Source organism: Prionailurus bengalensis, chromosome C2, assembly GCF_016509475.1.
Source record: "Prionailurus bengalensis isolate Pbe53 chromosome C2, Fcat_Pben_1.1_paternal_pri, whole genome shotgun sequence".
Taxonomy (NCBI): Eukaryota; Metazoa; Chordata; class Mammalia; order Carnivora; family Felidae; genus Prionailurus; species Prionailurus bengalensis.
The window spans coordinates 148,664,226-148,679,150 of record NC_057350.1 but is presented as its reverse complement, the minus strand read 5'-3'; the positions used below and the strand labels follow the sequence as shown (position 1 = coordinate 148,679,150).

Here is a 14,925-nt window from a genome sequence, read left to right as displayed (position 1 = left end):
TTACCTTTCAGAGGCCATCCTGAAGGAACGGAATTCTTAACCGGAAGATATTCCATCACCTCTCTCCAAACATGATAGTTTTAAACCGTCTTTAGAAAGGGAGTAAATTACTGATGACCTTCCTTAGTGCACATGATTCAAACCTGTGCATTTGCATTTAAATAAACTATTTTAGGATGCAGTGGAAATTGTTTTTTTTTCCCCCCATCTGAGACAGGTTGAAAGTAAGATGTAAGTTTGATATACACATTGTGCAAAATCATTAATGTGTCCCCGTATCCTGCATAACGTGACATCGTTTGCTTATTCTGTCATCCTTATTGGGCAAAGGAAGAGCAACATTCAATTCGTTTCTTTGTACCGGCTTCCGAAAAATGTCCTTGCAAATGTATGGTGAGTTGTTTAAACAGGATGCATTGGGAAGCTGCCTCGAGGGAGAGAGGAGTGCAGACAGGTTCCTAATCGATGGCTTTATAGAAACAGTAAGGAGAGCGATGTCAACCCCTTTCTCCATTCCCACCAATGGCACATACCTTCGCCTTGAAGCCTATTCAGGTCCCCTTCCTCCCCCCCCCCCCCCCCCCCCCCCCCCCCCCCCCCCCCCCCCCCCCACGGAGTAAAGGTGACATGGTTTTTGATGGGAAATGCTGCAGCTGTGGCCTGGGGGTGGGGTGGGGACACAACGCGCTGTGGCTGGAGCCACGCTTCCTTCCCGACACTTGGAAGGATCACTGATCGTTGCCGTTCATGCTCTGACTTGCCAGCAGCGATGTCTGCGAGGCGAGGCTACGGTCACGATGACATTAAATATAGGTCAAGTTGAAAACATTCCTTCCTAAGGAGAAGGCGGGGTCGGCACCTAAATCATTCGATCATCGGCAGCTCAGAAATTACCCCCCTGCTCTCTCGTTGAAGGAGTTTGGTTTTCATCACAGGAAGGAGTAGGAACGCATTTTAAATAGGACGGGGCTGCCTGGCTGGCTCTGTTGGCGGAACACGTGACTCTTGATCTCCAGGTTGTGGGTCTGGTCTCCACGTGGAGCGTGGAGATGACTTAAAAATAAAATATTTAGGGGTGCCCGGGTGGCTCACCCGGTTAAGCGTGAGTCTTGATTTCGGTCAGGTCTCATGGTTCGTGAGTTTGAGCCCCGCGTCAGGCTCTATGCTGACAGGGCGGAGCCTGCTTGGGATTCTCTCTCTCTCTCTCTCTCTCTCTCTCTCTCTCTCTCTCTCTCTGCCTCCCTCGTTCTCACTCTTTCTCAAAATAAATAAACTTAAAATCTTTAAAGACCTGTTTAAGTAGGACATGAAAATAGACATAAAGGCTTTTTTTGTGAATTTCTAAGGCTAACTGCTGCAACACATCTTGATCTTAGGGCCGAGTTCAACAGACCTTTCTTTTTTGTTCATGTACTAATTCTCTCTTTTTTTTCTTTCAGTTACTTATTTTGAGAGAAAGGTCATGAGGAAGGGGGAGAGAGGGAGGGGGAGAGAGGGAGGGAGGGAGGGGGAGAGGGGGGAGGAGAGAGGGAGGGAGAGAGGGAGGGAGGGGGAGAGGGGGGAGGGGGGAGAGGGGGAGAGAGGGGGGAGAGAGGGGGGAGAGAGGGAAGGAGGGGGGGAGGGGGAAGGAGGGGGGGAGGGGGAGGAGGGGGGGGAGAGAGAGAGAGAGGGAAAGAAATCCCAAGCAGGCTCAGCACCTTTAGTGCGGAGCCCCAGCAGGGCTTGAACTCGTGAACTGTGAGATCATGACCTGAGCTGAAATCGAGTCGGACGCTCAGCTGACCGAGCCACCCAGGTGCTCCTCCTGTACCAGTTCTAAGGAACATCAGACGTGGGTGTTCTTTAGCTGGTGACTCTTCGAGGTGGCGATTTGGGGACCCAGGCCCTGACGTCTTTGCCATAGTCCCTGTGGGGTTTCCAAGTTCACCTTCAGGTTGTCTCCAGTCAAACCTGAGTGTGTGTGAGGGAGGGGGGAGAAAGGGAGACGGGGAGGGAGGGAGGGAGACAGAGACCGAGAGAGAGGGAGGGAGACAGAGAGAGATGGAGAGAGAGAGGGAGAGAGAGAGACGGAGAGACACAGAGAGAGAGACAGAGACACAGAGAGAGAGACAGACACAGAGAGAGAGACAGACACAGAGACAGAGAGAGACAGAGAGACAGAGACACAGAGACAGAGCGAGAGAGAGACAGCGAGAGAGAGAGACAGAGACAGAGTGAGACAGAAAGAGAGACACAGAGACAGAGACACAGAGAGACACACAGAGACACACAGACACAGAGAGAGACACACAGAGAGACAGAGACAGAGAGACAGAGACAGACAGAGACAGAGAGACAGAGACACAGACAGAGACACAGACAGAGACAGAGAGAGAGACAGAGAGAGAGACAGACAGACAGAGACAGAGAGGCAGACAGAGACAGAGAGACAGAGACAGAGAGACAGGCCGAGACAGAGACAGAGAGAGACAGAGAGAGACAGAGACAGAGAGAGAGACAGAGACAGAGAGAGAGAGACAAAGAGAGAGAATGTGTGTTTTATGGGTCAAGCCTGAATCTCATTTGCTCACCTTCTGTTGATTAAAACTTCAATGGTGATACCCTAATTGCAAGGGAATCTAGGGAATATATTCTGGCTGTGTCTTCTGGAAGAGGAGGAAAGAGATTTGATGATGAGCTTTTAGGCCAGTGATTCTCAGACTTTAGCTGCATCAGAATCACTTGGAAGCTTGAGACCCTGCTTCCTGGACCTCTCCCCCGGAGTTTCAGATTCAGCAGGCCTTGAATGGGGCCCGAGAATTGACATTGCAAACAAGCTCCCAGGTGGCGTTAATGTGGGGGTCGGGACTACAATTTGGAATAGTCCTTGGCTGTGACACATTTTTGGGTGCTGATTTATCCATCTTTATCATGAAAACCGTCTCTGTTGTCATGGCCTAAGGTATAGGAGGGATGGAGGCGGGTAAGATAGGTAAGTAGTCTTGGCTATTAGAATATTGAAATTATTCTATTCAGAATATTGAAATTAAGAGTGGAAGATTTCTCTTTTTTTCTTTAATTAAAAAAAGTATTTAAATCCAAGCTAGTTAACATGTCGTGTAATATTGGTCTCAGGAGTAAAGCCCAGTGATACATCACTTATTTATAACACCCAGTGCTCAGCCCAACAAGTGCCCTCCTTCATGCCAATCACCCATTTAGCCCGTCTCCCCACCCAACACCCCTGCAGTGCCCCTCAGTCTCTTCTCTGTATTTAAGTCTCTTATGGTTTGCCTCCCTCTCTGTTCGTATCTTATTTTCCGTCTCTTCCCCTACGTTTGTCTATTTTGTTTCTTAAATTCCACATATGAGTGAAATCATACATTTGTCTTTCTCTGACTTCTTTTGCTTAGAATAATACATTCTAGTTCCGTGCATGTTGCTGAAAATGGCAGGATTTCATTATTTTTTAAAATGTTTTGTTTATTTTTGAGACAGAGACAACGTACCATCAGGGGAGGCGCAGCTAGAGGGAGACAGAATCCAAAACAGGCTCCAGGCTGTCAGCTCGAAGCCCAGTGTGGGGCTCGAACCCACGAACCACAAGATCATGACCTGAGCCAAAGTCAGACCCGTAACTGACTGAGCCACCCAGGCACTCCAAGATTTCATTCTTTTCGATTGCTGAGTAATAGTCCATTTATACACACACACACACACACACACACACACACACACTGCATCTTCTTTGTTCATCAGATGTCCATCCAGTCAATGGACATTTGGGCTCTTTCTATAATTGGCTGGTGTTCACAGTGCTGCTGTCAACATTTGGGTGCACGTGCCCCTTCGAATCGTCATTTTTCCATCCTTTGGATAAATATCTAGCGGTGCAATTGCTAGGTTGTAGGGTAGTCTTAACATTTTTTTAATGTTTAATTTTGAGGGAGCTCGAGTGGGGAGGGGCAGAGAGAGAGGGCGACAGAATCCAAAGTTGGGTCCACACTGTCCTCACAAAACCAGACATGGGGCTCGAACCTACAACCCGTGAGATCATGACCTGAGCTGAAGTCGGATGCTCAACTGAGCCACCTGGGTGCCTCAGGAGTGGAAGATTTCTTAGAGGAATTGGAGTTCTGGAGGACGGAGATCTGGGGTGTCAGGGGCTAATGAGATGGCTGCACCCTGTTCTGTGGGTGGGGGGTAGGGGATGGGACACCTCCATTGCCGGGAAGGGAGCTTCCAGCTCACTGGGTCAGCTCTGTTGGAGCAGGAAGGTGGGGAGAATAAAGTACCTAAGGAAGGGCAGGACAGGTGACGCGGAGGAAGTGCCCGGGGGAGGGCTGGCATGACCATCAAAGGTGGTGGAATCAGCCGAGCCTGGCTCTTGGATTTTGAGTTTCTTGAGATCTCAGGAGATCTATAAAGTGGGGATGATAGTGTGTAATTGTTAGGTTACTGCGAAAATGAATTAGATCAGAGGGTTGTAAACTTCCTTGGTCCGTGGTGCTTATAGGTTAAAAAAAAAAACCCTTATGTTTCATTTATTAACTAGTTGGCTCCACACCACTTCATACATATTTATGTTCTGACACCTGGGTATTTGAAGAAAAATCATAAGGATAAAAGGAGAGATGTGTTTCTTAAATCACCACAATTACTTGAGGATGGCGTGTGGGCCCCCGCGGGTTCCTGCGTGGCTTCCCAAACCTTGGGGTCGTATTGGGCACTCTGCTGCCCTCTTTTTCCTGTTCCACATTCATCTTTGCGTTTTACCCCAGCACCTGCTGAAAACTCAACTTTGCAGAGATACGATGTCGTTGCAAGGAATGTAGTGCAACCTAACTTGGAAACTGGAGATCGACTGGCGTTAGTAACACGCACGGTATCTGGCCCGTGTTGAATATTGCCGTGTAGCCCTCAAAAACACAAAATATTTTTGCAGTGCCTCTGTGAGGTCACAGTAGTGACCCAGGTGCTTTGGCGCCTGGCTTGGAAACTGGAATCCCATGGGGCTTTCTTGCCCCTTCATTAATTCATTAAGCCAATGTTACTAGCCAAGCAGCAGACACTGTGCTGGGCATGGGGAGGACACCACCGTTCTGCTTCCAAGGAGCGTAGTCTAGGGGGGGGACACTAGAGGCGGAATTAGAGACTCCGGCCAGTGTAGACTCCCACCGGGGCCAGTCTGGGAAGGGCGGTTTCAAGGTGCTCTGGGACCTTATGGGAGGAGTGTTGGAATGTCACGAGGTGGTTTCTCAAGTGGGTGGCCCTTGAGTTGTTCCTGAAGGCTGAGAAGTTAACGTGGCAAGAGGGTGAAGGAACTGTAGCCCAGGTGGGGGGGGGGTGGGGTGGGAGGAGTGGCATTCTGGGCAAGTGTTTTTCAGACCGTGGCGAAGGACCTGCTCTCCCACCCCTCGGTCGCGTTGTGGTTGAGTCATGACTAGCATGTAGTTCACCTGTGCTGCGTGGGCCACCGGAATCTGTGGACCACACTTTGGGTAACTGTTCCAGACGGGGAACGGCATGAGCCAAGGTCCTGTGGTGGGAGACAACTAGGAGACTCCGAGGAAGGAGAGCCGGTAGAAGCGGAGCAGAAAGTTAGAAGGTTGAAGAATCAGCAGGGGCTGTAGTGAGCCTCTAGGCCCCAGGAAGAGCTTGAATCTCCAGTGAAGACCTTTCCGTCCTGGTGGAGAAGGGGAAGTCGTGATTACTTCCTAGGTGACAGGTTGAGAGTGTAAGCAGGCCAGATGTTTGGCTACGAAGATCCGCTTGAACGAGTGAGGCAACTTACAGGCCGGCGTTGTGGCCTCCCCGAGCCGAGGGAGCTCTTGCCAGTTGGCGTGAAAATGATGCATTAGAAGGGCTGCTGGCCGGAGTGTGCCTGGTGGCTGCGTGAGCGCCCCCAGGTCCCCAACAGGGGCCTGGATCTCCGGCTCCTCGGGGTTACCCCTACCACTGACGGGAAGCTCGAGGCCCGGCTTGCTGTTCCCTGGGTGTCAAACAGCCTCTCTTCGAGGCTTAGAGAATTCTGGCTGTTCCCGTGAGGTCCTACGGGGTGTCACCCGAGTCTGCGTCCCATTCCACCTGTTTGCTTTTTTTGGTTTTTGTCTTCCGGGTCGTTTGGAGGTTTCCTGTGGCACCCGCGGGCACCAGGCGAGGCAGTGGGCATGGCACCAAGTCCTGAAGGGAGCTGGCCCTCGCCTTGCCCCCGGCGGCCTGTCATAAGCGCCCCTTCTGACTTAAGAATCGGGAGCGCTCTCCCTCCTCACGCGCTGACTTTTGGGGGGGGGGCGCCAGGAGGGACTTTGGGTCTCCGCCCTCCCGAATCTGGAGCCTTGACGTTGACTCGAGGCTGAGTTTCCTCCTTTGCCGTGAGGACCGGGCTGCAGAAGAGAGAATGACGCGCTGTGGTTTCTCCGCACAGGTACTTTGTGCTGGATTTTGAGGCCGGCATCCTGCAGTATTTTGTGAATGAGCAGAGCAAACACCAGAAGCCTCGGGGAGCCCTGTCTCTGTCTGGAGCCATAGTGTCCCTGAGCGACGAAGCCCCCCACATGCTGGTGGTGTATTCCGCTAACGGAGAGATGTATAAACTGAGAGGTACGTTCTCCTCCTCACTTTTCAGACCGGTCTCCTGGGCTACGCGCATAGTTACCATGGTGATGGCTCCTGGCTTTTGTTTTTGTGTGTTTATTTTTTTTTTTTACTTAAAAAAATTTTTTTTAAAGTTTATTTATTTTTGAGACAGAGAGAGACAAAGCACGAACGGGGGAGGGTCAGAGAGAGGGAGACACAGAATCGGAAGCAGGCTCCAGGCTCTGAGCCGTCAGCCCAGAGCCCGCCGCGGGGCTCGAACTCACGGACCGCGAGATCGTGACCTGAGCCGAAGTCGGACGCTTAACCGACTGAGCCACCAGGCGCCCCTGTTTTTGTGCGTTGAATCTTAATTCTTTGGGTTGTTTAAAATCACCTTTAACAGTTTGCTATGTTTGAGGGCTCTGTGGTGACGGACACCCCCTCTCTTATTTACCCCTGGGGTGGGAGACACAGCTGACGCTAGGAATTGCTTGTCTTAAGTAACTGAGGAAGTAGGACAGACAAGAGGTGAGTGATAGTAAGGCCAGCTCAGCTTTCGGATCTCAGATGTTTCGTCTTAGTTCGATGTATATGTTCTTTGACCTACTACTACGGTCCCCTGTGGGGCTGTATTCGGAGGACAAAACAAGCCTTTCAGGGGTCATCGTGCCCTTCCCTCAGGATTTCTCTAGAACACCTCTTAGTGAAGGGCCCCTTCACTCCAGTGTTAAAGCCTGGTGAGGAAGCCATCTGCTTGCTGTTGAGTTTATTTCCTTTTTGTTTTTTTCCCCCTTTCTCTTTGCTGCTTGGGAACAGAAGTCTGCTTAGCGTCTTCATGGAGGCAGATTCCCCAGGGAGCCCGCATTTAGCCAGAGCTACAGGTCCTGCCACCCCCAAGGCACATCCATCCTCCAGGTTTTCAGCAAAGCCAGACTTGACTGTAGCAGTGTAATTTGATTGCCAGATCATTCCACCAGCATTCCATTACAGTTGCATTGCCAGAAACATGGTCAGTTTTCTTCTAATGACAGAACAACAGAACAAAAATCCAAATGCACATAGTGGGGGGGGTGTGTGTGCCTATGTGCGCACACACCCCCGAGTGAATGTTGTTAGGGTCTGAGGAAGGGTAGTACTTGTATGTATTACGTGTTGGGGGTTGGTTGCTAATTCTGCCGTCATACATTTTTTTCTTTGCCCAAGTGAGGGCTCAGTAGGCAGAAAAGGCCCCTTTTTATCCCTCCTTGGCCCCAGGGAACTGATCATGACAGGTCAGCCTCTGCAGAGCCACACTGAGGGCCGACTCCGTGCCTCCGAGCCCAGTTTCGTGGTCTTACCTTCAAGCTTTACTACCAACAGATGGAATAAGCAAATGTTTCTTTGTTATCTGTATACAAGTCTTATTTCAGAACCTATAAAACAATCCAAAAGCCTACGAAATAAAAATGCCTTTGGTTGAAAAAGTTTTTCAGTTTTCGGAAACGCAGTAATAAGATTCATGTTCTCTTTGGAGATTCATGCCGTGCGCGTTGCAGCTGGCTAGATTTACGTGGTCCTTGATTTCGTTTTGTTGTTCATTGCTTAATAAATTGTTCGAGCAGAAACAAAAGCAGGTGAAAACCTTAATGGCACTTCCCCCTGCCTGTGGTGTATAAAATGACACGAACCCACACAAAAGAAATACCTGACTAATTTGACAACTGAGCCATCTCATTTTGCCTTGTAAGAGTTGATCCTATTCTCAGGATTATTAAACCCCAGGGTTTTTTTTTTTTAAGTGTAGTTTTAATAGCAAACATAAAAGTTTTATGATATGTGTGACATGCTCGCAAGGGCTAAATTTAGCCGAAAGTTAGCAACCACGGAGAAGGCAGGATAAGTTTCTGCACATATCTGGCTGGTCCTTGGCTCATCCCAAGAGGGGTCTGGGTATCGGTTTTCTCATTGCATATCTCACGTCCATGTAGAGTTGAATGCATCTTGATGTCCATAGACGCGTGGCTTTTCCTAAGGAAAAAGACTCTAGTTTCTGCAGAATCCTTTGGAAGTCAAGTACATCTGGTCTACCACCCTAGATTTCTTCACCCAAAAGTTCAAGCTGAGGTTCCAGGGAATCATTCTGTTTTCTGCCTAGTCAACATTTATGTAATGTCATTTTAAACGATTTATGCAGTTAATTATGCAGCAAAATCGATGATTTAGATTGTATTAGACCCCGTCATGTACCCATGATAGTCAAAGAAAACAATCTAGTAGATTTGAGAGATGGGAGTGTAGATGAAAGATCATGACCATACAGTTGTCTTGTATTTTAATGTCTCTTTGGGGGAACCTAAAGCAGCATTTGGTATCTTGTTCTGTCCAATCATAATACGAATCATTGAGAACACATATTAAAATAATTCAATTGGATGCTTATTTCGTAGATGCTAATAAGTTCACGGTACAAAACTGATAACAACCAAAGGCCCTGGAAAACTATACTTCGAGCCTAGAGGCACTTAAAAAGAATCACGTTTTGGGGTGCCTGGGTAGCTCAGCCGGTTAAGCGTCTGACTTCGTCACAGTTTGTGAGTTCGAGCCCCCGCGTTGGGCTCTCTGCTCTCAGCACAGAGCCCTCTGCAGATCTTCTGTCTCCCACTCTGTCTGCCCGTCCTCCGTCCGCACTGCCTTTCAAAAATAAACCTTCAAAAAATCATGTTTTCCCAGTGACTTTTTTTTAAAGAGGGTAAATAAAAAAAGGCAAAATTTTTCTGATAACAGCCCTTGCAGAGTACATTTTTAAGTGGTTTAAGAGGGAATTTTCTGTTGAGAGTTAGTGTAATTTGGTTTTTTTTTGGTGTAAGCACCTTCTGCTTGAGAATATTATGGTCTGCCTTTGTTTTCCCTTCTCTCCCTACCTCACTCCCTGGGCCTCCCACCCCTTAGGTGGGTGTAGAAATAGGTTGGATACGTTTTGGAACAATCTCTACAAATGGTTTTTTTTCCCCCCCCCCTCTATTTTAGCTGCCGATGCAAAGGAGAAACAGTTTTGGGTGACTCAGCTTCGAGCCTGTTCCAAATACCACATGGAAACGAGTTCTAAGGTAAGTAACCACGGGGAAGCAAGGAGGCAGTGGAGTAATTCGAATAGCTACCCTTTAGCCCAGTTATCTGTTTCTTTGGGGAAGCTGTTTTTCGTGTTATTTTCAAGTTACCCACTGTAAGGGAATTCACACCTGTCCTGTTGCATTTAAATGTAGAGCCGAGAGGGAAGTAGCAGGATCAAGCTTGTGGGTAGAATGAAGAGGCCTACAGACCCCTCATTGGAGCTGATTCTGGAAGGATACTTCAGTTGCTGTGCGTGCTGTCCGCGTAGGCAGCTGTTAATTGGCCTGTTGAGAAGCTGGAGCGGATGATGTCGGCGTGGAGGTGTAGCAGTCAGATTTGCCGTTCGCGAGGACTGGTGGTTGTCACTGATCCTTAAGACCCCGACCCCAAACTGACTGAATATTCTTCAGGGAGCTTCAGCGTTCTAAGTGTAAAAAGGTTCTTGGGTAATTTGGCACGCAAGCATGAATTCTTTTCTCCAAGGGATCTGTAGGAGATGTTGGATCACAGAGGTGGGAAATAGGAGGTAGGCCTTTTCAGAGGTTATTCGGAGGATTGCGTTAGAAATCATTGGAATACAGGAAAGGATTGCAAAATAAACTTATTGAGGGCAATAAATATTGGTTAAAATCAGTGCTCAAAGGACTTACCCCTTTAAAAATTTTTTTTAATGTTTATTTTTGAGAGAGAGAGAGACAGGGCATGAGCAGGGGAAGGGCAGAGAGAGAGGGAGACAGAACCTGAAGCAGGCTGAGCTGTCAGCACAGAGCCTGATGTGGGGCTCGAACCCACGAACTGTGAGATCATGACCTGAGCTGAAGCCGGACACTCAACCGATGGAGCCACCCAGGTGTCCCCTTTTTATATCATTAATTCAAATTTAGGTACGTACCCGATGGCGGTTTGCTTCCACATTCCACATATCCAATAGAAAGACCCCCACGCGAAACCTCTGATGCTTCTAATCCTATAACCAGTCGGCTGTGTTGCCCAGGGCCATGGGAAATGTCTTGCTTGGTTATACCTCCTCCCTGTTCCGCCTCTAAGTACAACCTGAAATGATTTCTTCACCGTGATTTCGTCCGCTGTTTATTTTTCTTTTAAGAGACTCTTTTCTTTGACTTGGCTTGCCGCAGATTCACTCATCCTTCCTGACTTACCCCAAGCAGCATCTGGGTTACCGTAGGTAGGGCTCTACTTCTAAAGCGCTTTTTCTCTCTGGCTTGTTTTATTTTCCAAGAATTATGGTAGGAGTTCTGGACGCTTCGTCAGTATTTTATAAATGCCTAGGTTAGGGCAGTTTAAAAATGCTTTTCTTTTTATGCGTGTCTTTTTTACTTTTTTATGAAGGAGAACACAAGGGCGTAGAATAAAAAGAAAATCTCTTCCTCCATTGCCACATACGCTCATTAGAGATCATTGCCCTTAACATCATTCGAGTAGATTAGTGTTAGTATGTACATCTGCATCTGTATTTTCTACACAGATGGGATTGTATCATGCATACAGTTTTTACCTTTTTGGCCTTTAAAAAATACATACATTTTGGAGACCTTTCTTATTAGACCTGTGGCATGTACTGGAGTCTTAGGATTGATTTTCTAAGGAATGAATGTCAGTGCTTTAAATCCTCTACTGATGGACATTTAGGTTGTTGCACATAATGCTGTAATAAACATCTTTGTACACTTAGCTGTGTATGGATTTAGCATATGTGTCCTTTGCCTGTCATTCGTATTGTAGATCTTTTCTCCCAGTAGGTCACCTGTATTTTGACTTTGAATATATTTTTTTTTGCTATGTAGAATATTTAATTTTTGTGGTCAAATTTTTGAATATTTTCATTTTTGGCTTTTGGTTGTACATCATGCTTCTTAGAAAAGGCTTCTTGGTTCTAAAATCATGAAAACAGGGGTGCCGGGGTGGCTCAGTCTGTTAAACCTCCGACTCTCGATTTTGGCTCAGGTCACGATCTCACGGTTGGTGAGTTCAAGCCCTGCAGTTGGCTCTGCACTGGCTGTGTAGACCCTCCTTGGGATTCTTTCTCTCTCTCAAAATAAATAAATAAAATCATGAAAACATTCTTCAGTGTTTTCTTCCTGTGAATTTATAGTTAAATTATCATGTTTAAATCATTCGTTCATCTGGAATTTCTTTTGGATGTAAGAATTGAGGTAGGGAAACCAATTTTAAGTGCATTGATGTTTAGATGAATCACTGGAGACCAGGAAAGGTAAGGACCTCATAATGGTGGTAAGAAATAGGAAGCGAATTTGAAGATTCTCTGAAGGAGAATTTGATTTACTCTGATGTAGTCTCTGGGCAGTTTCAGGAATACAGATTAACCTGTTAATGTAGAACTCAAATAAATAATAATTTAGACGGTAGGGTCTGTAGGATTTCTTGAGACTGAAGGTGAGATCCCTAACCGTCACTCATTTGTAGTGTAGCTAGTGAATAATAACTTTAAAAATTTTAAACAGACCTGGTTGTTCAGCAGAGGCATTATGAAATCCAAGAAGCGCCTTAGGCAAGAGTTAGTGAAAATGAAGTTGGGCTTAACGTAACAGTGAACTTGATGTCCAGTTAACGGTGGGACGGCTACTTACTTTGCGTCGTGGTTATTAGGAACATATGCTAAATAAGCCTTCTCTTCACTCTGTTCTTTCTTCACTCTGAGCAGGTCAGATCCTTCCCCAGTAGATTATAGAGAATATTCTCCCTATGATTGCTTGGAATCATTGCCTTTTAAAAACTTTTTATCTATCTGTGTATCTATCTATTTAATGTTTGTTTATCTTAGAACGAGTGAGGGTGGGGCAGAGAAAAATGGAAACCTAGGATCTGAAGCGGGCTGTGCGCTGATGCCTGATGTGGGGCTCAATCTTCTGAGCCATGAGATCATGACCTGAGCTAAAGTCAGACACTTAACCGACTGAGCCACCTAGGCACCCTGAAAACTTTTTACTTAAAATCAAGTGTTCCCTGCATGCACCCCAATGTTTATAGCAGCACTATTGACAATAGCCAAAGTAGGGAAAGAGCCCAAATGTCCACTGGCTGGTGAATGGATAAAGGGGTGTGTGTGTGTGTGTGTGTGTGTGTGTAGCGAGAACTGCAGTTTGTGTGTGTGTGCGCGCGTGCACACACACACACACACACACACACACACACACACAGTGAGAACTGCAGGATAACTGTATTCATAGAGCCTGCAGAGGGCTTCCCAGAGGACCTGTCCAGCAGCTCTTGAAATCCAGACTTGTCTCAGACAATACCCGATGATGTTTCCCCTAATCCAGAAGTGAAATGGAAAAGACATTTCCTAAATATGCCTAAAGTCTGCTTTATTCAATACTAAGGACTGCTTTTTATTCAGAAATTACATTGCTTTGCTTTTTGAGGGTTAAAATATTCTTTTTATTGTAGAAGATATAGAGTACTGACTTATTGATTGCCTTTTTAAAAAATTTAATCAGGTTTATTGAGGTGTAATTTACATGAAGTGAAATTCCTCCTTTTTAAGTATAAAATTTATTTTTTGATAGATGCATGCAGTCATGTAACCATCACCACAATTAACATTCTGCTGCCCCTCAGAGTTCCCTCATTACCCTGTTGGGGTCGATTCCTTCCCCTCCCCGTGAGCTCTAGGCAGCCACCATCCATTTTCTATGGGTAGTTTTGTTTTTTCTAGAATGTTCTATAAACTGACTTGTACAGCCTTTCATATCGGACTACTTTCACTTTATGCAGTGCTTCTGAATTTCATCCATGCTGGTGTGTCAGTAGTCGATTCTTTTTAATTTTAGCTATATTAGTGGATGGGTGGTACTTTTTGTTCTTAATACCATTTTCAAGAATCAAAAGTGATTACCAGTCCCCAAATTAATTTCTAAATTCTCAGGTTAGGGGCTCCTGGGTGGCTCAGTCTGACTCTTGATTTTGGTTCAGGTCATGGTCACAGTTCAGGAGATTGAGCCCCAAGTTGGGCTCTGTACTCACGGCATGGAGCCTGCTTGAGATTCTCTCTCTCCTTCTCCTTTCTCTGCCCTTTTCCCTTTCATGCACGTACATGAAAACTTCCTCTGAAAAAAAAAATTAAAAAAAATACGCATGTTACAAAATTTCTAAATCTGTTCCTGGATTTCAGAAAACAGTATTAGTTTTTGAAATCTAAGGGTGTCACATAGGTTCATCTTGTGGTCTCTGGTGTTATTCGAGGTACAGCTGCAAGGGTATGAGGCGTGTCTGCTACGACGACCAGAACAGTGACTTTCTCTGGAAACACCAACAACAAAGCAAAACATCTTATTTTTGATGGGGTACAAAAATTCAAGCAACGTAAAGCATTGATTGGAAAGTGTTAAGAGAGAGCTGTAAGCAACGGTTCTCGTGAGAATTTACTTGCGTGTGACTTTGAAGTATCAAATGTAGGGGTGGGTGTCTAGTTTTTATCAAGTAGCTGGTGTTCGGAGACCCCTGGGATTAGGCATAGTGGTGTTATGGGTACCGCCATAAGCCTGAGCATGGGAAAGGAACGGTTGACGGAAGTGATGATGTTTATTGTTATTATTATTATTTATTTATTTTAAATGTGTATTTTTGAGAGCAAGCATAGTGGGAGAGGGGCAGAGAGAGAGAGACAGACAGACAGAATCTGAAGCAGGCTCCAGGCTCCGAACTGTCCGCACAGAGCCTGACGTGGGGCTTGAACTCATGAACTGTGAGATCATGACCTAAGCCGAAGTTGGATGCTTAACCAACTGAGCCACCCAGGTGCCCCAGTAATGATGTTTAATACTTTCCATGTGAGTGACCATCCCTCAGGATCCTGTTACCCTTCACACTGGTCCTGTGACATAGGTAATATCTCCATTTTTACATATTAGAAAACTGAGACCCGTTGAACCTAAGCGAGAGGCTCAAAGTCAGATAGCCATTAAGTGAGTAGATGGGGACAAGAGGCAGAGTTGCTAAACAGGCCCCCTCCCCCTCATCCCTCGTCCTGGTTTCCTGCTAGGTGCTGATGGGAAGGTTGGGGATGGTGTTCTCCTGCCATGAACTCCATGTTTTATAACACTTGAGGGGACAGCTCTGAATAGGACACCTGTAATTTTTATATACTCAAGAGAGCCCTTCCCCAGTCTTTTAAATAGGTCTTATTTCAGAATTTTTCAGTAACTTTGCTTGAACGTAACTTTGGCCTTTTGCACTACTTTTTGTGCTGTAAGCTTCTAATGGTGAGCACTTGGGGCAAGTCCCCGTGAACTTTGA

The 14,925-nt window shown here is 46.4% G+C and overlaps 1 protein-coding gene across 1 annotated transcript in view; it reads left to right on the top strand.

Annotated features, from left to right (window-relative positions):
• The window catches only part of OSBPL10 (oxysterol binding protein like 10), a 314,732-nt gene that overhangs the window by 105,575 nt on the left and 194,232 nt on the right, over positions 1-14,925 (top strand). The window contains exons 2-3 of the mRNA XM_043595604.1: positions 6,407-6,582; positions 9,565-9,644. Of these exons, the coding sequence (XP_043451539.1) occupies positions 6,407-6,582; positions 9,565-9,644 (256 nt within the window). The remainder of the gene's footprint in view (positions 1-6,406; positions 6,583-9,564; positions 9,645-14,925) is intronic.